The sequence below is a fragment of the Heteronotia binoei genome, chromosome 11, assembly GCF_032191835.1.
Source record: "Heteronotia binoei isolate CCM8104 ecotype False Entrance Well chromosome 11, APGP_CSIRO_Hbin_v1, whole genome shotgun sequence".
Classification (NCBI taxonomy): Eukaryota; Metazoa; Chordata; class Lepidosauria; order Squamata; family Gekkonidae; genus Heteronotia; species Heteronotia binoei.
The window spans coordinates 83,968,987-83,992,377 of NC_083233.1; the positions used below are offsets into that span (position 1 = coordinate 83,968,987).

The 23,391-nt window shown below is 54.1% G+C and overlaps 1 protein-coding gene across 1 annotated transcript in view; it reads left to right on the top strand.

Moving 5' to 3' along the window:
* Positions 1 to 19,285: 19,285 nt before the first annotated feature.
* Positions 19,286 to 23,391, top strand: part of GRK3 (G protein-coupled receptor kinase 3) — a 69,975-nt gene continuing 65,869 nt past the window's right edge. The window contains exon 1 of the mRNA XM_060249869.1: positions 19,286 to 19,435. Coding sequence (XP_060105852.1) covers positions 19,323 to 19,435 — 113 coding nt within the window. The 5' untranslated portion in view covers positions 19,286 to 19,322. The remainder of the gene's footprint in view (positions 19,436 to 23,391) is intronic.

A 23,391-nucleotide genomic window follows, 5' to 3' on the forward strand; every position in this document is an offset into this window, starting at 1 on the left:
CTTAGGTGGTCTTCAAGGTGTCCTGCTGGACTCGAACTCTGCTCTGGCCTGGGCAAGCTGTGGGTGGGAGTCTCAGTTGGTGTGATCAGGTGGGCAGAAGGGGCTCCTGGGAGGGGAGACGGTCAGCAAACTCTGTGCTCACCCCCCACCTCTCCTCTCCCCTCCCAGGAAAGACCATCTGCTCTGGAAGCACATCCCATAATAGCAGGTCTGTGGGTGGCGCTCAGCAAGTGCTCTTCTTGCAGCTTCGATGCCCAGCCAGGAACTTCCAAAGCGGTTCCAGTTCCTGGGTAGGAAAGGCCTGGAGACTGGGGTAGAGCAGGAGGAGGGATTTGAGACCTCCACCATCCAGTCCCCCCTTCAGCTAGATGAACAAATCTGTCACCTGGTGGTCAGCTGGCATTCCAGGACGTCTCAAGGCCCCACCTGGAGGCTGGCAGCACTCATTCCCTGGTCTGAAAGCCGGCGTGGTGTCATGGCTAAGAGCGGCGGACTCTAATTGGGAGAACCAAGTTTGATGCCCCACTCTTCCTCCACCCGCAGTCAGCTGGGTGCCCTCGGGCCAGTCACAGTTCTCTGAGCTCCCTCAGCCCCACCTGCCTCACAGATGGACTAGATGACCCTTGAGGTCCCATCCCTTCCATCTCTATGCTTCTAGGGTGTCTGTTGTGGGGCGAGGGAGGGAAGGAGATGAGAAGCTGCTCTGAGACTCCAAGCAAATGGCGGGGTAGAAGTCCAGTCTCCTCCTCTTCCTGGTTTGCCGGCAGGCCCCTTCCCCCAGCCCCCCCCCCCCCCGCCTGGGATCCGCCAGGGGAGGTTATTTTTAACTCCCTGCCTTGAAAAGCTCCAGCCGCTGATTTCCACACCTGAAGCCTCTATTTGAAGGAGAGGACATCCCCCTCCCCTCCAGTTTGATGGGAAAGGCGCTCATCCTGTTTTGCCAGAGGGAGGCTTCAGCAGGCAAAAGGGGCTGGCTCCCCCCAGAACAGTTTCCCAGCAGGGGTGCCGGAAAGGTCTTTAGGCTGCCAAGAGGCCTGGGGGAAAGGCCCTGGCTGAAGGTGTGGGAATGGGCAGGTGAAGCTTTTCATGGCCCAGAGGGCAATAACATCCTGTTAAGCCGCCTCTATTAAAGGGGCAGGATGTTTCCCCCCAGGCCTCGTGGCAGCCCTGCCCCAGCTCCTCAGGGCACAGCTGCACATGTTGTTAACACAAGCTCCCTGGCAGCTTCCACCCCCTGCATTGCGCTTGTTGTTTGCTTGTGGGTTGCATAAAGACCCACCATTCTTTCTCTGTGTAAGCAGTTTTAAAAACCATCCACCCCACACCCTCAGCAGCCAGCAGCACTCAAAGAACAGACAGCTAATGAAAGGGGAGGAGGGATTATTGCAGCCCACAAATAGCACTGCATGGGAGGGGCAGCCAGTGAGCAGGCCCTGCTCAGCAACATGGCAGGAGGGACATTTGGGAGCCGGATGCTGGCAAAACGGGCCCAGCTCCCTCCCTCTGGCCTCCTTCTCTCCGAGAAACACACCTGGTATTCCCACAGGACGACTTGGGCAATGGGTCCAGGCAAGGGCTCTTCCAAGGGGTGGGGGGGGGGGAAGCTCCACAGGAGGCTTCTCTTTCCTGTAACAAACTCTTGGCCAGCCGTCCCTAGTATGACTTGGTGCCAGAATGGATGGGAGCCCGAGCTTTGACAGTTGGCCTGGTGGAGAAGACTACAGTTCCCAGCAGCCCACCCAGGGCAGAAGGTGTGCCAATCACGGCTTACTGAAGCTGGCAGGTGGTGATGCAAAGACCCCCCCCCCCCCAAAAAAAAAATCCTCCTTGGGCTGAATGGTCAGCAGGTTGTTTATTCCCCAGCACCGCAGCGTCACTCAAAAGGAACCATTTTCTTTACTGACAAGGACTTGCGTGTGCAGGTGGGGGGAGAAGTTCATTTCAGGGTTGCCATCCTCCAGGCAAGGCCTGGAGATCTCCCAGAATTACAAGAGACCTCTGGAACGTGGAGATCAGAGCCGCAGAGCTGCTTGCGCGTGGTCCCGCCACTGGCTGCTTCTCCCCTCTAAAGAGCTCTTTAGCTCCATTGCAGGAGCAAAGGCTGGGAGCTGCTGCTGTGAAGATGGGATCATCTCCCATGCTCCTGGCACACAGCCACCTGCTGGGTGGCACAGCTGCTCCTGAAAGCCCGGTCTCCAGATGCCCCTTGGCCACAGCCACCTCGGAGTGCTGGGGCTGCCGCAAGCCATTTTGTATCCTCCCCAGAAGTGCTTGCCGAAAGTAGCACAGAGCCTCTTGGGAAGGCAGGCGAAGCCATCAAACCTGGGAAGAGCTCTGGAGGGAGGCCCCCCTTTGCCCTTGGGAGGGCTGGAATGGGAAGACTGAGGCAGGCCCAGCTGGCAAAAGCCCCCCAGAGGACTAAATTGAGGGGCCAAAGGCAAGCGATGCAGCCCCAGAGAGTGAGTGGCTCTTTGCAAAGTGCAGCCAGCGGCAGGTTCCCTCTTGGCAAGGCTAAGAACCGGGCCCAGAAGAGGGAGCCCAGCCGAGCCTTGCCGCCTCCCTCCTTGCCGGCTGAGTCAGAGGTTTCTTCTCTTTTGTGTCTGCCTGTAATGAGGCCACACTCCTGTCGCCATTAAAAATGCAGGCAGCCTCTCTGAAGCAGGCGAGAGCACTGAAGAGCCCACAGCAACAGGACTTCCCAGGAGAAAGAGGATCCAGCCGCCTCCGCACTCCCCCTTCCCCAAAGGAGGGGAGAATTTTGGAACTCTGTCCTGATGTCACCCCCGGGCCTGTCTGCTTCCAGCTCCCCCAGAACAAGGCGGGATTCTCTCTATCCTCCGGGACTGGGGTGTGTGTGTGTGTGGAGGAGGTAGGGGCGGCTTTTGCTATAAAAGTCAGTCGTGCCTCCACCCTGCTTCCTGTATGCTTAGGAGAGAACCCAGTTGCAACAAAGAGGCCTGGTCAGCTGATGGTCAGGTGCAGGCGGACACTCCCCCCACCACCCGTGCAGCATCTGTAGATTTTGGTGCAGCAACTTTTGCTGTTGCGGGGAGCTCCCCTCAGGTCCCTCACAGCCAGTTCTCTGCTCCAGGGCAGCTCCCCAGATCTTGCTCAACTCACCAGAGGCCCCACGAGTGCAAGAATCATCCCATTTTGTTTTTCATTTTACTTGATTGCCTCTCCCGCCAAGACTCAAGGCAGACCCAGCCCCCTCCCCTGTGGAATGTTGGTGCTGCATTCACCCAGACCTTGAGGGGGAGCGGTGGGGGGGACCATGGCATGGGCTGAACCTCCACTGTCCGGCACATGATGCCCAGCTGCCCTGCTCCAAAGTCATCACCCAGCCACCCCTGCTGCCAGACCAGCCCTCTCCAATCCAGACCCCTCTTCAGAAGAAGCCTTGGCTTCCTGGGGTCTGTCAGGACAGAGCTGTGCTTTTTGACTGGGCAGGTCTTCCTTCCAGTCCAGCCCTCCTCCCACCTGCCTCCAGGTGTCCCAGGTGCTCTCTCATCTCCTCTCCCCTCTCCTCCCTTCCCTCCTCTCCCTTCCCTCCTCTCCTTCCCCTCCTCTCCCCTTCCTCCTCTCCCCTTCTCTCCTCTCCCTCCTCTCTCCTCCTCTCCCTCCTCTCCTCTCCCTCCCCTCCTCTCCCCTCCTTCCTCTCCCCTCCTCTCCCCTCCCCCTCTCTTCCCTCCCCTCCTCTCCCCTCCCCTCCTCCTCTCTCCTCCCCTCCTTCCTCTCCCCTCCCCTCCTCTCCCATCCTTCCTCTCCCCTCCTTCCTCTCCCCTCCCCTCCCATCCTTCCTCTCCCCTCCTCTCCTCTCCCCTCCCTCCTCTCCCTCCCCTCCTCTCCCCTTCCTCCTCTCCTCTTCTCTCCTCTCCCCTCCTCCCTTCTCTCTTCTTCCTCCCCTCCTCTCCCCTCCTTTCTCTCCCCTCCTCTCCCTCCCCTCCCTCCTCTCTCTTCCCTTCCCTTCCCTCCTCTCCCTCCCCTCCTCTCTTCTCCCTCCCCTCCTCTCCCCTCCTTCCTCTCCCCTCCCCTCCTCTCCCATTGTGTTGCCCTTTCTTCAAGGCTTCAGCTCTTCAGCAAACACAGAGAGTGTTCACAAAGTCTTGGCTGCAATCGAAATCCACCTGTGCTCTTCCATTGGTCACGGAAGTCAAGTGTGCCCACATGATGCCTGTTTGCGAGAGAGAAAGACCCTCCAAGAAAAAGAATTTGCTATTCCAATAGCAAATTCCAGGAAATCGGGAAAAATGCCTAATTTAACACGTTCTTCTCTGTTTATGGCTCCTCCGCCTCTTCCTCTGAAATGTTATTAATTTGACCTACTCAGTTTTGAGTCTCTTGGTGTTTTTTTAAACCAGGACGAGTGCTTTTTGACATCACTAGCCTCATCCTTAAGAATGTGCCTGGTAAACCACCTCAAGGGCTCATCTGGCCCAGGAGTGCCTTTCCTGTAGTGGCCACGTGGATAATTCCATGATGTCCTCAAGATGGGCTTGAAGAAGACAACCTTTCCCCACTAGCAGCTAACAACTGGCATCCAAGCTGACCCTACCCATAAACGTGTCGGTTCTATCATAGCCAATAGCCATGAGTGGACTTATCCTCTGTGAATTACTCTAACCCTCCTCTAATCCATTGGTCAGGACAACATCTGGTGGCAGTGAGTTCCCCAAGCTAATTATGCACTGTGTGGAGAAATACTTTCCTTTCTCCATCTTCTGCTGGTCAGTTGCATTTTGTGACCCTGAGTTGTGCACTCGAGGCGGAGGGAGAAAAAACTTGCTGCGGCCACTTTCTCCACCCCAGTTGTGAGCCATACCTTGCTTCTCAGTGAAGAACGTTGCCTGTCCAGATGTCAGGTGTGGAGTATGAAAACTGGAGACTGTGAGGCAAAAGGCGAGTCCCACTGATAATGTGTATGTATCACCTGTTTAGCATCCTCAGGTACTCTGGGTTAAACCCTTTAAAAAGGAACCAACCTCTCTTCCTTCCAGATTCTGCCTGTGTATCAAGTGGAAGATGGGTCATGCCATGGCAGTGCCCAGGGAAATGCCCAGAAACAGGGCATCAGTCTGAGCAGGGACTCTGCTTTTGGCAGGAAGAGTAAGGACCAAGAATCCCGTTCTGCAGAACCACTCAGACCCTCTCTGCATCCACGCGGGATCTTCCATGTTGGCAGAAGTGTGAGCGCTGGCCTGCCCAGAGATCCCCCACACTTTCCAAAGCAGCCACGTCCCCCAGAGCTACCTGAGTGTGCAAGGAAGCCACAGGTATCCAAATGCAGAGGGGGCAGGCAGGGGGCAGGCCGTGACTCCATCACAGAGCTCCAAACAGGCCTCATTTTGGGCACGAGTGGAGCTCCAGAACCTCTCAATTGTATTGTGCTCTTTCTTTCTTACGCCTTTCCCCCCAAAATTGCTTTTGGGCTCCCCCTGTGAGAATTTTGCTGAACTCTAAGATTTGGCAAACTTTCTAATATTTCCTCCCACAAAAAATGGGGAAATAACAAAGCTAAATAAAGCAGACAGATGGAAATCATTGTCATGCCACTGTGGCCATGTAGGAGAAAGTAATTTTAAAAGTACGATGGGAGTTAGGTTTATGATGATAGTTCTAATTCAAGAAGCCTTTTAAGGTAGATGCTGAGCTGATATGATTTAGTCCACCTTCCGGTAATGTCAGGGGTGTGTGGTGTACACAAATGAGTGTACTAATGAGCTCTGGGACCTCTTTTTCTACAGAATGACCCCTGGCCCCCAGGCTTTTCCAAGAAGCACTTCACCCTCCCCCACTGCAAGCCCCCAAGCAGTCGGAGGCCCCCAGACAGGTTCCCCCCACCCAGGAGCCAGCCGAAATCTCCTGACTGCTGTCCACGCAGGGCACATGGAAGGGGGAGAGAAGGGAAGGAGCAGGAGCTGCAGAGGGAGGGGGGCGAGGTGGAGAGGCTTAGCCTTGGGATTAGCTGGAGGAGCAGTTCACAGGGGCAGCTGGCCCAAGCGGCTTTTGCAGAAAGGGCCCAGAGGCATTTCAAAAGAAAAGCTCTTCTTCCAGGACAGGGAAAGGAGGGTGGAAATCCCCCTGACTCCTTTCAAGCAGAGCAGTTTGTGCAGGTGCAGCCACCCCCAGCCCAGCCTGATGCCAGAGGATCTGTTTCCTTCTTCAGAAGAAAGGGTATCTCACTGGGCTTTCCTTGGTGAAAATGGCCACCAGCAGAAGTGTTTTCTGGGCAGAGGGCAGCTCCTCAGTGCCCATGGCCAGGTCTGAAGGGCTCTGCAATGCAGGCTGGAGGAGCCCTGCAGCTCCCACCTCCTCCCCGACATTTCAAGACATCTTCTGGCCTTGCAGAAGAGGGGCAGCCACTTGCCAAGGGGGACACAGTCCAAGGCCCGGGGAAGCCCCTGCGGCTCTCGGTTCCCTCTTTTGCAGCTGATCGCTCCAGAATGGCCTCTTTGCGGGCTGCAGGCAGAGGTCACTGCTGTGCGTTGTAAGGTGCCTTTCTGGTGTAGTGGTGAAGTGTGCAGACTTTTATCTGGGAGAAGCAGGTTTGATTCCCCACTCCTCCACTTGCAGCTGCTGGAATGGCCTTGGGTCAGCCATAGCTCTGGCAGAGGTTGTCCTTGAAAGGGCAGCTACTGGGAGAGCCCTCTCCAGCCCCACCCACCTCACAGGGTGTCTGTTGTGGGGGAGGAAGGTAAAGGAAATTGTAGGCCACTCTGAGACTCTTCGGAGTGGAGGGTGGGATATAAATCCAGTATCTTCATCTACCTCACAGGGTGTCTGTTGTGGGGGAGGAAGGGAAAGGAGATTGTGAGCTGCTCTGAGACTCTTCAGAGTGGAGGGCGGGATATAAATCCAATATCTTCATCTACCTCACAGGGTGTCTGTTGTGGGGGAGGAAGGGAAAGGAGATTGTGAGCCGCTCTGAGACTCTTCGGAGTGGAGGGCGGGATATAAATCCAATATCTTCATCTACCTCACAGGGTGTCTGTTGTGGGGGAGGAAGGGAAAGGAGATTGTGAGCCGCTCTGAGACTCTTCAGAGTGGAGGGCAGGCTATAAATCCAATATCTTCATCTACCTCACAGGGTGTCTGTTGTGCGGGAGGAAGGGAAAGGAGATTGTGAGCCCCTCTGAGACTCTTCAGAGTGGAGGGCGGGATATAAATCCAATATCTTCATCTACCTCACAGGGTGTCTGTTGTGGGGGAGGAAGGGAAAGGAGATTGTGAGCCGCTCTGAGACTCTTCGGAGTGGAGGGCGGGATATAAATCCAGTATCTTCATCTACCTCACAGAGTGTCTGTTGTGGTGGGGAAGGGAAAGGAGGTTGTGAGCCACTCTGAGACTCTTCGGAGTGGAGGGCGGGATATAAATCCAATATCTTCATCTACCTCACAGGGTGTCTGTTGTGGGGGAGGAAGGGAAAGGAGATTGTGAGCCGCTCTGAGACTCTTCGGAGTGGAGGGCGGGATATAAATCCAGTATCTTCATCTACCTCACAGGGTGTCTGTTGTGGGGGAGGAAGGGAAAGGAGATTGTGAGCCCCTCTGAGACTCTTCAGAGTGGAGGGCGGGATATAAATCCAATATCTTCATCTACCTCACAGGGTGTCTGTTGTGGGGGAGGAAGGGAAAGGAGATTGTGAGCCGCTCTGAGACTCTTTGGAGTGGAGGGTGGGATATAAATCCAATATCTTCTTCTTCTTCTTCTAACAATGCCCCTGAACTGGGCCAAACCTAGGGAAAGTGGTTATAGTGGTATCTCAGTGGTCTCCTGCTGCATCCTGTTTTTTAAATTCACCTTTAGTTTAGTCACTTTAAGATCTGCAAACATACATACCATGTACATAGAACAAACTAATATTCACAAATCTGACAGTAAGAAAGGCAGCACAGAAAAGCTTGCAGGGAAACAATTTTCAAGTTTTCCTGAATGTTCATTCTGGGAGTCTTGCTTCTGCCTTATAAGGTAACTTTGTACTGAATTTTTCCAAATGATGCTATCACAGATGCCTTCCTTTGGTAAATGCAGGGCTGCAGCCTCTGAGCTAGAGCAGAATACGAAACATATGCACATATGAAGCTGCCTTATACTGAATCAGACCCTCCTTGGTCCATCAAAGTCAGTGTTGTCTTCTCAGACTGGCAGCGGCTCTCCAGGGTCTCCAGCTGAGGTTTTCCACACCTATTTGCCTGGACCCTTTTTTGGAGATGCCAGGGATCGAACCTGGGACCTTCTGCTTACCAAGCAGATGCTCTACCACTGAGCCACCGTCCCTCCCCAGCGGCTGTGCAGTCAGTTTCTGGACAGAGTTCAGGGCAGTAACAATCTTCTTCCTATAACCGAGTAGAAGTACATTTTGAGGCAATTAAAAACAGTGCCTGTAGTCTTCAGAACTGCCCAGCAAAATCCAGGGGAGGCCCAAGCCCCTCCCCCCCCTCCGTTTACACCTATGCCTTTCTCTCAAATTTAGTTGCTATCTTGGGCCATCTTCTCTTGGAGGGACCTTCAGAATTCTGCCATCTGAAGATCCTGTGAATTTAGGGGGCGGGGTTTGTGAGTTTCCTGCATTGTGCAGGGGGTTGGACTAGATGACCCTGGAGCTCCCTTCCAACTCTAGGATTCCTGACCATTAGAACAGTTCCTCTGTGGAACAGGCTTCCTCCTCAGGAGGTCGTGGGCTTTCCTTCCTTGGAGGTTTTTCAACAGAGGCTAGATGGCCATCTGACAGCAATGCAGATCCTGTGAATTTAGGGGGAGGTGTTTGTGAGTTTCCTGCATTGTGCAGGGGGTTGGACTAGATGACCCTGGAGGTCCCTTCCTACTCTAGGATTCCTGACCATTAGAGCGGTTCCTCAGTGGAACAGGCTTCCTCCTCGGGAGGTGGTGGGCTCTCTTTCCTTGGAGTTTTTCAACAGAGGCTAGATGGCCACCTGACAGCAATGTGGATCCTGTGAATTTAGGGGGAGGTGTTTGTGAGTTTCCTGCCTTGTGCAGGGGGTTGGACTAGATGACCCTGGAGGTCCCTTCCAACTCTATGATTCTAGGATTCCTGGCACATAAGTGGGAAAGCGCTCTTCTCACCACATCCTGCCCACACAAATAGGGCTGCCAACCTCCAGGTTGGAGAACTATTTTGCCTGTGTTAACGTTGGAATTGATTTCCTTATAATGCTATGAGTCTTGGTTCCAGAGACATAATCACCTGGTCAAAGAAGAAGAGATTCCAAAAACGCGTAGATAAGAAGCCCTAGGAACCACGTCATTGAATCCATACCTGTGGACAATCAACAGAAAAACAGCCTTTGATTCATTCTTCTAAGCCTGCACTTCATTTAAGGGCTGTTGCCTTTGTTGGTTGAGTATCCTGCAAACTTTGCATGTTGCATACAGAAGTAATGGCTGTTTAAACCTGGAAAACCTTGCACGTTTTTCTTAGAAGTATTGTTGTTTAAAAAGTTGATTGTGGTGTTTCCCCTTTAAATGCCATTAACATAACTACTCAATCTATTGCAGAGTGCGATGAAGCACTGATATAATGTTTGGGGAGGGTGTGTAATTCTTGTATTAAGCTGCGTTGCACAAGTTGTAATTGTTCTTTGTACAGTAATTTTTCACAGCCTTTTTCTGAACCTCCAGGTGGAGCCTGGACTTCTTCTGGAATGAAAACTGACCTCCAGCTGGCAGAGATCCATTCCCCTGGAGAAAATAGCTGCTCTGGAGGGTGGAGTCTGTGTCATTGGCTCCCATTTCTCTTCAAACCCCACCCTGTCCAGGATCCGCACTCGAGATCTCCAGGAATTCCCCAAACCACAGTTGAAAACCCTACACATGAGGTATTTCATTGGAGTTACTGGTAACAGGAAATGAAAAGGCAAGAGGTGCTCTTGAGCTAAGTAGAACAGCCCTGCTATCCGCGATGAGTTGGTGGCAGCCCAGGGGCTCTGCCCCTTGCTCCGGTCTGGGTTGCAGATCACACAAGCATTCATCAGACGGAGAAGGGAGCATGCCTCCTGAACAGCTGCTGTGTGTTGACCTCCCAGCAGGTTCCTTTGCTTCCAAAATCCTGACACCCCAGTGCCACTGCAAGATGATATTTGGGTCACCTAAGCAGAGGTGGCCCGCGCAACAGAGACTTCTCCGTCCTCACTGCAACATCTAAAGAGCAGCAGTTGCCAAAAGAACAGCAGTCTTTTCAAGTCTCCCAAAGAAGGGAAAGCATTTAAATTTCCTTGAACCAGCTGACCTCAAGCATCCTTTCCCAAAATGCCTGCACATCACAAGCCTGGTGAGTGATAATCCTGCCCAGAGGTGATGGGATTAGTGAGCATTATCTGCGCTTCTTGCAAAAACCCATGGCCCCTCTGCAAGGCAGGGAAGCAGAAGGGCTGAAGCCATCACGAGGGCATCCCAGGATAAAAGCAGCTCAGAGCAGCAGGTCCCAAGGTTCTCTAAGGATGGACACTGTCTTCTCAGAGGTGGCCCCACAATAGCTACTGGGGCTGTCAGTCTGGTATAAAACCAGAAGCTGGTTGGTTTGGCTGGGAAGTGGTGGTCGAGCAGGAGGGAGCAAAGAGCCCCCTTTTGGGTAACCCTCTCAGGTTTTGCTGCTTCTGCTCCTGTATTCCTGATAGAGCAAGATGGGTAGACGTGTCCATCTGTCTGTAGCAGCAGAAGAAAATTGTGACGAGGAGGCGCTGTTGTGAGTCACTGCCAGAATTGCCTCTAAACTGAGTTAGCGTGCGCCAGCTCACAGGTTTTTAGCCTCCAGCTCACACATTTTTGCCTGAGCTCAGGAAGGATGACGCCAGAGCACAATCATTGATGCAGGAGCTCGCAACTTTAATGCCAGCAGCTAACGAAGTAGAATTTTTGCTCACAAGACTCTGCAGCTTAGAGGGAACGTTGCCACTGCTTGTGATACGTTTTGAAGAAGTGAGCAGGGACTCCCAAAAGCTCCTCCACTGCCAGAAATGTTGTTAGTCTTGAAGGTGCTCCGGGACTCGGGCTCTTTTCTGCTGCATTCCTGATGTCAGAGAGCAGGGAAGGCCCTGCTGCTTCCAGTCATCAACCCCTCAAGGGACCGAGCGTTCTTTGCCTAGTGCTGCAGCAGCCCTCCCAATGGGCTCAGCAGTCTCTTCTCTGGCAGGCGTTTTCAGTGCTCTGCTCCACCCATCCTCCGGCTGGCTGCCCAGCCCAGTGGACCATGAGGCAGGAGGTGACGAGATAGAAAGGCCTTTCTTTGCCTGAGCATGTGGGGTGCCTCTGCCAGTCTGAGCAGGCAATAGTGACTTGATGGACCAATGGTCTGGTGGTTCCCTGGCGTGCGTTCAGTGCCATCAGCGAGTGGCCGGAAATGCTGGCGCTAGAGAGGCCCAAAGGACCTTGTTCATTCCATGTGAGAGGAGGGGGATTTGTGCTTGCTGAGCAGGGGCTTCGCTCTCCCCAGGGATGGGCCCCCTGGCTGAAAGCAGAGGAGCAGGACTGAGGATTTTTGACCAGCGACACGGGAAGAAGCGGCCCTCTGTGGGATCTGACGCCTGGTCTCTTGCTACAATCTGCAGCTGTGCAGGGCCTTTTTGAGGTGACAGAGGCCTCTCCCAGTCATGATGCAGAGAGACTCTGACTGGCAGAGGCCAGGGACTGAGGGGCAGTGGGGAGCAGTGGTTAGAGTGTTGGACAGCAAAGGTCCAGATTCATATCCTGACTCAGGTATGAAACCCATAAGGCAATCACCTCCCTTCACACACCTGCCTGTTCAGCCCCTGACTTTTTTGCAAGAGCAGCCAGGCTGGATGAGGCCCTTGGCCCATCTGGCTCAGCCCCCTTTCCCACAGCGCGGCCAGCCAGACGCCACAGAGGCCAAGGCCATCCCGCTGTTCCTGCCCCACCAGCACAGGTGCTCAGCGGTATACTGCCTCTGACCACAGAAACTCCGTATAGTCCTCTGGGTTTAGAGCCGCTGATGAATCTCTTCTGCACCAGTTTGTCCATCAACTCTTAAAGCCAGCTCAACCTTTCAAGTGCCAAGTTTCTCGGGGTGTGTGTGTGTTTTGATGGAGTGTGTGTAGGTGGCTCTGAAAGAAAGGGTTTTGTTCTTCCCTTCTGGATGCTGGTTTTGGCAACAGACTTCGTTGGATTGCTGTTGTTTTTATGGTGGACCACTTAATGCATTGCTTGAATGGTAAATGCAATGTGGTGGGAGGGAGGGAGAAACCTTTGGCAGAGCTGTAGGGGATGTTTAAATGAAGCAATGGGGGAAGGCTTGGCTAGGGATCAGCAAATGGCATGGGGGGCCTGTTACATGAAGGGAGGAGTCACCTCCGTTCTCCCCAGCAGGCACGGGTGGTTCTTTCTGCAGTGAGTGCAGCCGCTGTGGCCGGACCTGCCTGTCCCACATTGGTCTTGTCAGCCACCAGCGAGCCTGCAGCAAACGTGGACTATTGCACCCTTCTTAAATCTTCGTTCGCGAAGCCAAGCCGAGAGAGAGAGAGAGAGAGGGCAGGAAATCATCTGGGTGATCTAGACCCCCCCCCTCCAGTGCCCCCAGGCTGGGCAGCTCCCCAAGCATCATCGTGGGCCCCTCCTGGGCCCTCACTGGTCATGGCTTTACTGACGTGTCCTGAGCTCACCTGGGCTAAGCTGATGGCATAAGAGCTCCCTGTTAAGTTGGTCATCATGATTCTGTGCCAGAAATGTTGCCACCCTTGTCTGGGAAGCTGCTGGGCGTCATTCTTTTTGATGGGAAAAATGGTTCTTGGCTTGTTCTGTAATTATGGTGGGGCTAAGCCTAAACCTTGGATGCTCTGAATTACAATTATTCTTTATGCTTTCTTGGAATGAGGGAGAACATGAGAAAAGCCATGTTGGATCAGGCCTGTGGTCCATCCAGTCCAACACTCTGTGGCCAAAACCCCCCAAGTGCCATCAGGAGGTCCACCAGTGGGGCCAGGACACTAGAAGCCCTTCTACTGCTGCCCCAGACAGAATGTTCCACCTAGACCTTGTGGCTGACCCACTGATGGACCTCTGCTCCATATTTTTATCCAATCCCCTCTTGAAGCTGGCTATGCTTGTAGCCGCCACCACCTCCTGTGGCAGTGAATTCCACATGTTAATCACCCTTTGGGTGAAGAAATACTTCCTTTTATCCATTCTAACCCAACTGCTCGCAATTTCATTGAGTGCCCACGAGCTCTTGTATTCTTCTTTCTTTGCCTTCTCCATCCCATGCATAATTTTGTAAACCTCCATCATGTCACCCCTCAGGCGTCGTTTCTCCAAGCTAAAGAGCCCTCGCCTAAGTTTCTTCTCCTTATTTCTGATCATGTTGAGTGCTGCGCTTGTCCTTGTTCTTTCCTCTCTGGGCAGCAGGATTCACAGCTGTCTGTGTGGGAATGAGCAGCTGGACTTCTCTCTCTCTGGTCCCCCCCCACCCGCATCTAAGTTGACAATGGAAAAGACGACGTTTTTTAAAAGACAGGCATGCAGCAGCACCGAGAGCTGGGCTGAGAGGTGCTGCGTCCACCCACTTCCTGCTGGGCCACACCACAGCAGGGCAGTCTAAGGCAGCCCACCCCCAGCTGATATGAGCAGCAGCCGGCTCAGGCAAGATCCCTTTCTCAACAGAGGCCTCAAGGTGTGCACCAGCTTTTCCTGGCCAACTCATTTTAAAAACTGTCTTTATTTTAAAACTTAAAAAAAAAGTAATCAGTAATGAAATATCTCTATTTAAACATGTATTTATACATTTATTTTGAGATCCTGTTTGGTGTAGTGGTTAAGAGTGGTGGACTCTAATCTAGAGAACTGGGCTTGATTCCCCCCCCTCCTCCTCCACATGCAGTCAGCTGGGTGACCTTGGGCCACTCACAGCTCTCTCAGCCCCACCTACTTCACAGAGTGTCTATTGTGGGGAGAGTAAGAGAAAGGAGAGTGCAAGATGCTCTGAGACTCTGCGTGAAGGGCAGGGTGTAAATCCAGTCTTCTTCTTTCCCACCCCAGCAAGGAAAGGAAAGGAAAGGTCTCCTGTGCAAGCACCAGTTATTTCCGACTCTGGGGTGACGTTGCTTTCACGTTTTCACAGCAGACTTTTGATGGGGTGGTTTGCCCTTGCCTTCCCCAGTCATCTATGCTTTTCCCTCAGCAAGCTGGATACTCATTTTACCGACCTCAGAAGGATGGAAGGCTGAGTCAACCTCGAGCTGGCTACCTGAAAGCCCAGCTTCCACTGGGGATCGAACTCAGGTCATGAGCAGAGGTTAGGACTCTGCACCACGGGGCTCTTCTGCCCCAGCAAGCAGCCTATCAAAACTCTACTCTGGCTCTGAAATTGGCCTGAGCTACCAGCTTCATGAACTTGCTGCTGCCTCAGGAAGGACTCCTCTCAGCAGTCTACTCTAAGCAGGTAAGCTCAAACCCCCTGATGCGGAGGGGAGGGGCTTGATTCTGCAGCAGAGCCTCTGCGTGGCATGCTGAAGGTTGGAGTCCAAATTCAGACCAAGCATTGTGATATTTCAGCCTTGCTTCTTGTCTATGGAAGACAACTCTTCCTTAGTCTGCCAAGTCTAACATGTCTTCAGTCCCTATTTCAGTCCAGCCAGCCTTCTGGAGGTCCCTCTCCTTTGACTCCCCCAGCCTTTATGGTCTGGATCAACCCCCCCCCATCTGGCACTTGGCTTTTTTAGCCCCTGTGTGACGCAGAATGTTGTACTTGGATGGGCCACTGGCCTGACCCAACATGGCTTCTCTTATGTCCTTATGTGACGCAGAGTGTTGGACTGGATGGGCCACTGGCCTGATCCAACATGGCTTCTCTTATGTCCTTATGTGACGCAGAGTGTTGGACTGGATGGGCCACTGGCCTGACCCAACATGGCTTCTCTTATGTTCTTATGTGACGCAGAGTGTTGTACTTGGATGGGCCACTGGCCTGACCCAACATGGCTTCTCTTATGTCCTTATGTGACGCAGAGTGTTGGACTGGATGGGCCACTGGCCTGATCCAACATGGTTTCTCTTATATTCTTATGTGACGCAGAGTGTTGTACTTGGATGGGCCACTGGCCTGACCCAACATGGCTTCTCTTATGTCCTTATGTGACGCAGAGTGTTGGACTGGATGGGCCACTGGCCTGATCCAACATGGCTTCTCTTATGTTCTTATGTGACACAGAGTGTTGGACTGGATGGGCCACTGGCCTGATCCAACATGGCTTCTCTTATGTTCTTATGTGACACAGAGTGTTGGACTGGAGGGGCCATTGGCCTGATACAACAGGGCTTCTCTTATGTTCTTATGTGTGACACAGAGTGTTGGACTGGATGGGCCACTGGCCTGATCCAACAGGGCTTCTCTTATGTTCTTATGTGTGACACAGAGTGTTGGACTGGATGGGCCACTGGCCTGATCCAACAGGGCTTCTCTTATGTTCTTATGTGTGACACAGAGTGTTGGACTGGATGGGCCACTGGCCTGATCCAACATGGCTTCTCTTATGTTCTTATGTGACACAGAGTGTTGGACTGGAGGGGCCATTGGCCTGATACAACAGGGCTTCTCTTATGTTCTTATGTGTGACACAGAGTGTTGGACTGGATGGGCCACTGGCCTGATCCAACATGGCTTCTCTTATGTTCTTATGTGTGACACAGAGTGTTGGACTGGATGGGCCACTGGCCTGATCCAACAGGGCTTCTCTTATGTGTGACACAGAGTGTTGGACTGGATGGGCCACTGGCCTGATCCAACATGGCTTCTCTTATGTTCTTATGTGACACAGAGTTGGACTGGAGGGGCCACTGGCCTGATCCAACATGGCTTCTCTTATGTTCTTATGTGACACAGAGTGTTAGACTGGATGGGCCACTGGCCTGATCCAACATGGCTTCTCTTCTGTTCTTATGTTCATTATTGACCATACTGAATAGCTGACCCCTCCTCCCCGGAGTGTTGAGGCCTGGTGCCAGTATTCTCTTTTGTCCCTCTTTTGCAGATGCTGCCTCCACCCGAGGGTTGCCAGATGTGATCTGGAGACATGGTGAGTCACTTTCAGAGCCTGGAGGCAAAGAGAGGCTGCACAGGAATGGCACACGCATTCTGATGGCCCCATTGCTGAGTCTTGCCAGCAGCAGCACCCGGGACTGACTGCACACAGCCCTCCTGAAGAGCTGTGAAGGTGAAGGATGCAGCTGTTCCTTGCTGCTCATCTCCCTGGTCTCCACATGAAAGAAGCATCCATTCCTTACAATTCAAACCAACAGAGTCCCCAAGTTGCAACCGTGTGAGTACAGGTGTGCCAGCATCATGGAATGTTTTCGGCTTCATGATGCACAGCAATAATACTCAGGAGGTGTTTGGAGCGAGCGAGCGAGTGAGCGAGAGAGAGTGTGGCACAGGTCCACAAAGGGGCCTGGCACAGCCGGCAGCTGGCGTGGCAGCAGGGAAGACCTCGGCAAGGTGTTCCCGGGAGACAAAGCACTGGATGAGCAGCTCTGCCTCAGTGACAGCACAGCAATTGCTTGTCCTCCTCTGGAGTGGAGAGTGGCCAGCATTGCATGAAGCATGAAGCCCTCCAGAACTGGCTGGGGAGACTGGGTGGCTCCTCAGAAGGAGAGGAGGAAGTGCAGATGGCAGGCAGCCGTGCCCCCACCTCAGCCTCACAGGGTCTTGCAGCGCTTTCAAAGCCTTCTGATCTGGCACAGATGCCAGGCGCTCCTGAGCACAGCGTGAAGCGAGGGCATGAAGGGAGGAGCTTTTCTGGGGGGGAGGAGGGCCTGGCCCTCCTTGTCCCCCCTCCTGTCCTTCTTCCCCCCTCCCACAGTCACAGGATTTGTCTCCTGAGAGCCTCACCACTTCCTGCCTCAGATCCCTTCCTGTCTTCAGGCCTGCCTACTTACCAGGGACAGAGGTGGAGAAGAACAAAGTAGGAGTCAAGTTGTCCCTTTAAGACCAACAAAGTTTTATTCAGAATGGAAGCTTCCGTATGTAATGCATGTAGTTGGTTGGTTAAGAGTGTTCTTGTCCACATCACTAGGAAATCCATGTCCTTTTGTTTTACCTAGACTTTCAGCAACTGCAATTAACAGGCAACTTTTATTACCTTATATTGCTCTCCAGACCAAATGGTCTTCCTATTTATTACACTATTTTGCCATTTCATCCTAACTTTGTATCAGTTTACACTCTTCACCCACCAACTACATGTATTTCAGCCCACTGTACCCCATCCCCTCCTCTGAAGAAGGCTGCATGCAGATGAAAGCTTCCATTCTGAAAAAAAATCTGTTGGTCTTAAAGGTTCACTTGGACTCCTACTTTGTTCTACTGCTTCAGACCAACATGGCTGCCGGCTTGGATCTATCTAGAGGTGGAGAAGCACATTGTGGTTGCCTAGCAACCTCAGGAGGAAGGTGTATTTCCCTTGCAAAATAGCTATGGGTGGGCTGAATGAGCCACCTAGGGCTGTGGGAGTGGAGGGGGTTTGCTGTTGCTTGAGCACCCCCCCCCCTTGCAGGCTCTGAACTGAAAGATCCTCTCCTTGCCCACACACCAAGCCTTGCCCACACCCCATCCCCCATCCGTGCCCAGATCTGGTTTTTAATTATAGAGACGGTTAGATAGTTAGCCTAACAATACAAACTAGCCAGTGAGCTGAATTGCATAACACAGTCTAGTCCTTTCCGCAATCAAAGGAAGCTGTTTTTAAAGTCCCAGACCACAAGCTTTTCTCCCCTCCCTCACCGCCACCAGGTGGGTTTAATACTCCTTTTTGCATTAGCTTTTATCCAAAATGACTTCACCGACGCCTTCGCAGAGGGATCAGTTCCATTGAAACCTGGGACAATTATGCCAAGAAGCTCAATGAAGGGGTATAAAAGAGCCATAAACGAAGCCACCCATTATTGCCCATGATCCCAAGCAATCTAATTCCAAAGTCACTGTGATGATTAATATTGTCATTATTTGAAAAGTCTGTGGGGAGCTGAGCACGTGGCCAAGGGCCAAGGGGTTGTGGTGCCTACGTCACCATCAGTTGTGAGCAGTGTTCCCTCTGAGTTAGTGTGAGCTAGCTCACAGTTTTTTAGCCTCCAGCTCACACATTTTTGTCTTCGCTCAGGAAGGATGGCCCCAGAGCACACTAATTCACGCAGTAGCGCACAACTTTAATGCCAGGAAAGTTTTATCAGTTTTTGTGTGCTCTAGTCAAGGAATCATCTGAATACTTCAGATGATCAAGGAATCATCAGTCAAGGAATCATCTGAATACATTCTAAATAAAACTTTGTTGGTCTTAAAGGTACAACTTGACTCCTACTATATTCTGCTGCTTCAGCCCAACGCGGCAGCCCGCTTGGATCTAACTTCAATGCCAGGAGCTTAGGAAGTAGGATTTTTGCTCCCAGGCCTCTGCAGCTCAGAGGCGGCATTGGTTGTGAGGCCTCACCACAACCACGTGCTCTCAGTCTGGCTGTCAGGCCTTTCCGGAGCACGGCGAGGGGGAGGGAGGGGGCTGTGGCTCTGATGGAAGCAAGCGCTCTCCCTTGGTCCTCGAGGGATGGCAAGAGCTCATCTGCTTCCCCAGCCCAGCGACTGACGGGCATGCAAAAACTGTGCCAGGGCGGAGAGCAGCCGTGCCAACTCTCCAGGCGCACCTGGGAAGCCTGCTCTCCAAGCCGGCCTTTGCTCTTTGCTCTCCTCACGTGACACCTGGGCCGTCCAGTTGCAAGACCGGCTGGACAGGGGACTTGATTTCCAGGGCAAATGCCCTCCCTCCCTCCCTCGCAGCTCTCAAACATCTGCGGTTTATTCTGCGCGGCTCTTGTGCGTCAAGCAAGTCTGGCCACCCGTGCCCTGGGCCGGCAAGCAGGCAGGCAGGCGGCCCCTGCCCCGAGCGGCTTCCAGGGGGGGAGGAGGGAAGTGGGCGGGGCGGGCGGCCGGGCTCCTCCTCCGCGGCGCGGCTTCTTGCAGGCGGGCTCCTTGCGCGCGCCTCCGGGGCGGACCCGCCGCCTGGGCTGGGCTGGGCTGGGCTGGGGACGGTTGGCGGCGGCGGCGGCGGCGGCGCTGGGAGGATGGGGCTGAGCCCCCCCGTGGCTGCTGCTGCCGCTGGCTGGCCGGGCGGAGGAGAGGGGGGCCGCGGCTGCTGAGGCTCCAGGGCAGGGTCCTCCCGGGCGCGGCGGGAGGATGCGGGCCGCCCAGGAGGAGTAGCGCTCTCGCCGGGCTTGGGGGCTTTCCTCGCGGGGGGGGCGCTGCGATGGGCTGAGGCGGGGCGGGGGGGCTTTCCTGGCGAGGGGGGGGGCGGCGGGGGGCGCGTTGGGTCAAGATGGCCGACCTGGAGGCGGTGCTGGCCGACGTGAGCTACCTGATGGCCATGGAGAAGAGCAAGAGCTCACCTGCCGCCCGCGCCAGCAAGAAGATCGCCCTGCCCGAGCCCAGGTGAGCCCGGGCGGGCGAGGGGAGAAGGGCGGGGGGGGGGTCCCGGGGCAGGAGGGTGGGCTGGCTGGAGACCTCCCTGACACCCCCCCAAAGCAGTCTACAAAGGGGGGGGCCGCAGGATGGAAGGAGACTGCGAGATCCAACCCCCCCCCCCCCACACACATGCTGCTTTCCTACTAGCACCCCCCACCCCCAGCTTGAAGCCTCCCTGCCATCTGGGGACATCCCCCACCCCCATCTAGGTCTGGTGCATCCCTGTATATACCTCATTGGGACGCTGGTAGCTGGAGTATGCCCCCCCCCCCCCAGTCTTGGCATCAGCCCCCCTCCATGTGTCTTTGCTGGATCTCCTTTCCCTGCAGAAGCATCTGTGCCCCACACCAGTTACTTTCTAATGAAATCATATTTGTGGTAGTTGCTGTCCTGGAGTGTTTGTGTGCCTGTGTGCCCCCCCACACCCCGCTCCCTTTGCTGTCTGTCCTTGATTTGTTCCTACAGACTGGTAAAAGTGTATCCCCATTTGGACTCCCAAATGCCAGCCTCTCAGTAATGTGTCCTGTGTGTGTATGTGTGTGTGTGTGGAGGGGGTCTCCAGGAGGACTCCCAGGGTCTTCTCCTGGGGGAACAAAACGGCCCAGCTTTCCCACCCCACCGCCCTCTCACCTGTCTTGCGTTGTGGGCTGGAGAGACCCAGGCATCTACCTTGCAAGCTTTAGCTGACCCCCTCCCCCCCCAGGACACCATATCTTTCACCTTGTTGGTGTGTGCATGCAAAAAGATGTGTTTAGTGACTTAGGCTGCAAGGCAAATGCACCATGTTAAGAACATAAGAGAAGCCATGTTGGATCAGGCCAATGGCCCATCCAGTCCAACACTCTGTGTCACACAGTGGCCAATATATGTGTGTGTGTATATATATATTTATATATGCACACACACATACATATACACACACACATATATACTGTGGCTAATAGTTGCATGCATTGTTGCTCCGCATTGGCAATGAAACATCCACACAGGAATCTCCTGCACCTTTTCCTCCATGGGCAATATTTTCACTGTATTTTTCTCCCCCTGAGCGACCCCAGGGCTTTAGGAAAAAGCAACACGGCAGGGAATCCTTGTAGTACTACACCCGGTCCCCCTTTTGATTTTTCAGAAGCCCCCAGAAAGTCCTCTGGTGGTGTGTGGGGGGGTGGCAGGTGGGAAGAACATGACACTGGGTGTTTATGGGGCTGTCGGGATGACACGTGAGTAAGCTTGGACTGGGAGAAGATTGTAGTAAGCCACGCCTGAGGGGGAGGGTGCTGCATGAGCAAAGAAACCTGGAAGGGCTGCGGCCCCCACACCGTCTCCCAGTTGGGAAGCAAAGGCACAGGAGAGCTGTGTGGAAGCGGCAGGGGGTGCAACTCCCCGGGTGCAGAGCCCTTTCCCTGTCAAGCGTTCGCATCCCCTGAGAGCCGGGTGAGCGGCTTGTGCCCTTGGCAGGCCGAGTGAGAAACTTGGGTGATGGGATGCCGCCGTTCCCAGACACGGCTCATGGCGGAAGTGGTCTTGTGTGGGAAGAATAGTCCCCCCCTCCCCAATAGCAAAGCGCCCGAGGGTGCCAGATTTAAGCATGGTGCTGCCAGGATTTTGCATGTGCCCAGCGCCTGGCTTCAGCTTGGCTGCTGTTTGCGCAGAGCACCTCAGCACACTTTGCAGGGCAGAAATTTGTTGCAGAAATGGATGTTGCGCTGGTGTGTTAGGGAAGCAGGCTTGTCACTCTGTTGTGCCTCCAGTGTGGCGGCAGCAGCCCAGTTTCAGCGAGAGAGGCTTGGTGAGGGCAGAATCCCAGGCGGGAGCCTTTTTTCCTGGCCGGCAGCCATGGCTGTGGTGAGGAGGTGGGCCCTGGCCTGCAAAGGGGGCTGCAGCAGGCGGATGCTGCTCCCACGGTGGGATGCTGATGGGCTCCTGGAAGGGCCCTGGGAGCTCCCAGCCGGTCTCCTTTGTGTCAGTTCCCCAGAGCTTCTGGGCCGTGGCGTCACTTCCTTGGAGGCTGTGTGGCCTGGAGTGGCCTGCTGCCTCCTGCCTTCCCTGGGGTCAGAAGTTCCTGTTTGGGCCCCCAGGGCCTGTCTGTGCGCAGAGCTGGGAGTCCTGATCCGGTCGAGCCCCAGATGGGGAAGTGAACAACCCCCTCCCCCACCCCCGCATGTGTTTCTTGCCGGGCAAAAGGCAAAGGAGTGGGGGGAGGCTGTCGTTGTCCCTTCCCCCTTCAGTAGGAGAGTTTTTGGGACTGGCTTCCTCTCTCTGCCTCCCTCCCAACTCGGTGCTTGTTTTTTCTGCCAACCTCCCAGAGGTCAGTGTTTCTGTTGCTGCCTTCAGGAGTTGTGTTCTGGTGATTTTGGCGCACGTGGATGGATTGGTAGTCAGCCAGGGATGGGGAAACCGGGAGTGCTCCAGAGGGAAGTAAGCGCTGAGTCCACAGGGGCAGACTGTAGCCCCCCCCCCCTTGTGCAGACGGTCTGTCTTGAGGGTCAGAGCCAGGATCCTGGTGGGCTCCCTGGATCTGGCTGCTGATGCTCTGAGATGGGGCCAGGTGCTCCTACTCAGGTTACAGGTAGTAATTATCTCTTGTCCAGGGAAATGGCCACGAGGGAGGAGGGCTCAAGTGTTAACTTCTTCAGAGTCAGCCTTAAGAAGAAGAAGGGCGGGGTGGGGGGGGGGAGGAGGATTCAAAATATAACAAAGAGGCTTTGGCATTGTCTCGAGACCTTTACCTCTTTTGAGAGACAGCTGTGGTGTTGTGGTTAAGAGTGGCGGACTCGGATATGGATATGCAGCCTGCCATATGACCTTGGGCCAGTCACAGGCCTCCCAGAGCTCTCTCGGCACAGCCTACCCCGCAAGTTGCTTGTTGTGGGGAGATGAAGAGAAGGAGATTGTAAGCCCCTGTGAGACTCCTCCAGGTAGAGAAAGCAGGTTCTAAAATCATCGTCATCATCTTCCTCCTCCTCCTCGGAAGCAAGCTTTGTTGTTTCATACAAAGATCCCCTTCTCAGCCCAGGAGAAAGCAAGGCCTGCTCCACCACGGCTTCTGCCTCTCCCCCACGGCCTGCAGGATTCTGCTGCTGCATTCCCTGCTGCTTCCTGACGGTGCAGGACCTTCCTCACGACAATGGAGGATCTGCTGTGTGGGAAAGGGAGAGGACGGCCTCTCTGCTTCGCTCACGGATGCTGAAGGGGATCGCAGCAGTGAGTCAGTGGATCTTGCAACTGGCTGCTGATGCTTTGCTTGGGGCAGAGGGTGGCTCACCTTTGGGTTGGTGCAGCTGCCCTGGGAGGTGAGGTGCCCACCCTTTGCACGTGGGAGATTGCAAGTTCCCTCCTCTTGGCCAGACCCCTGATTGGAGACCTGAGAAAGCGGCTGCTATTCAGCCTTGATGGGGTGGGAAGGGCCAGTGTTCAACTGGGTTCAAATGCCTTCTCACCCATGAAGTCTGCTGGGTGATGGTGGGCCAGTCAGTCTTCCTCTGCCAGGCCTGCCCTACCTCTCAGGGTTGTTGTGAGGATAAAATAGGATGGTGGAGGCTGTATTCTTGATCTTTGTGGAGAACTCTCTCATTCTGAAAATGGAAGGGCAGAATAAGCAGAAGGCCCCAGGTTCAATCCCCGGCATCTCCGACTCAAAAGGGTCCAGGCAAGTAGGCGTGAAAAACCTCAGCTTGAGACCCTGGAGAGCCGCTGCCAGTCTGAGCAGACAAGACTGACGTTGATGGACCCAGGGGGGTCTGATTCAGTAGAAGGCAGCTTCATATGTTCTGTTATTAGGGGAAGGATGGTGGCTCAATGGTAGAGCATCTGCTTGGTAAGCAGAAGGTCCCAGGTTCAATCCCTGGCATCTCCAACTAAGAAGGGTCCAGGTAAGTAGGTGTGAAAAACCTCAGCTTGAGACCCTGGAGAGCCATTGACAG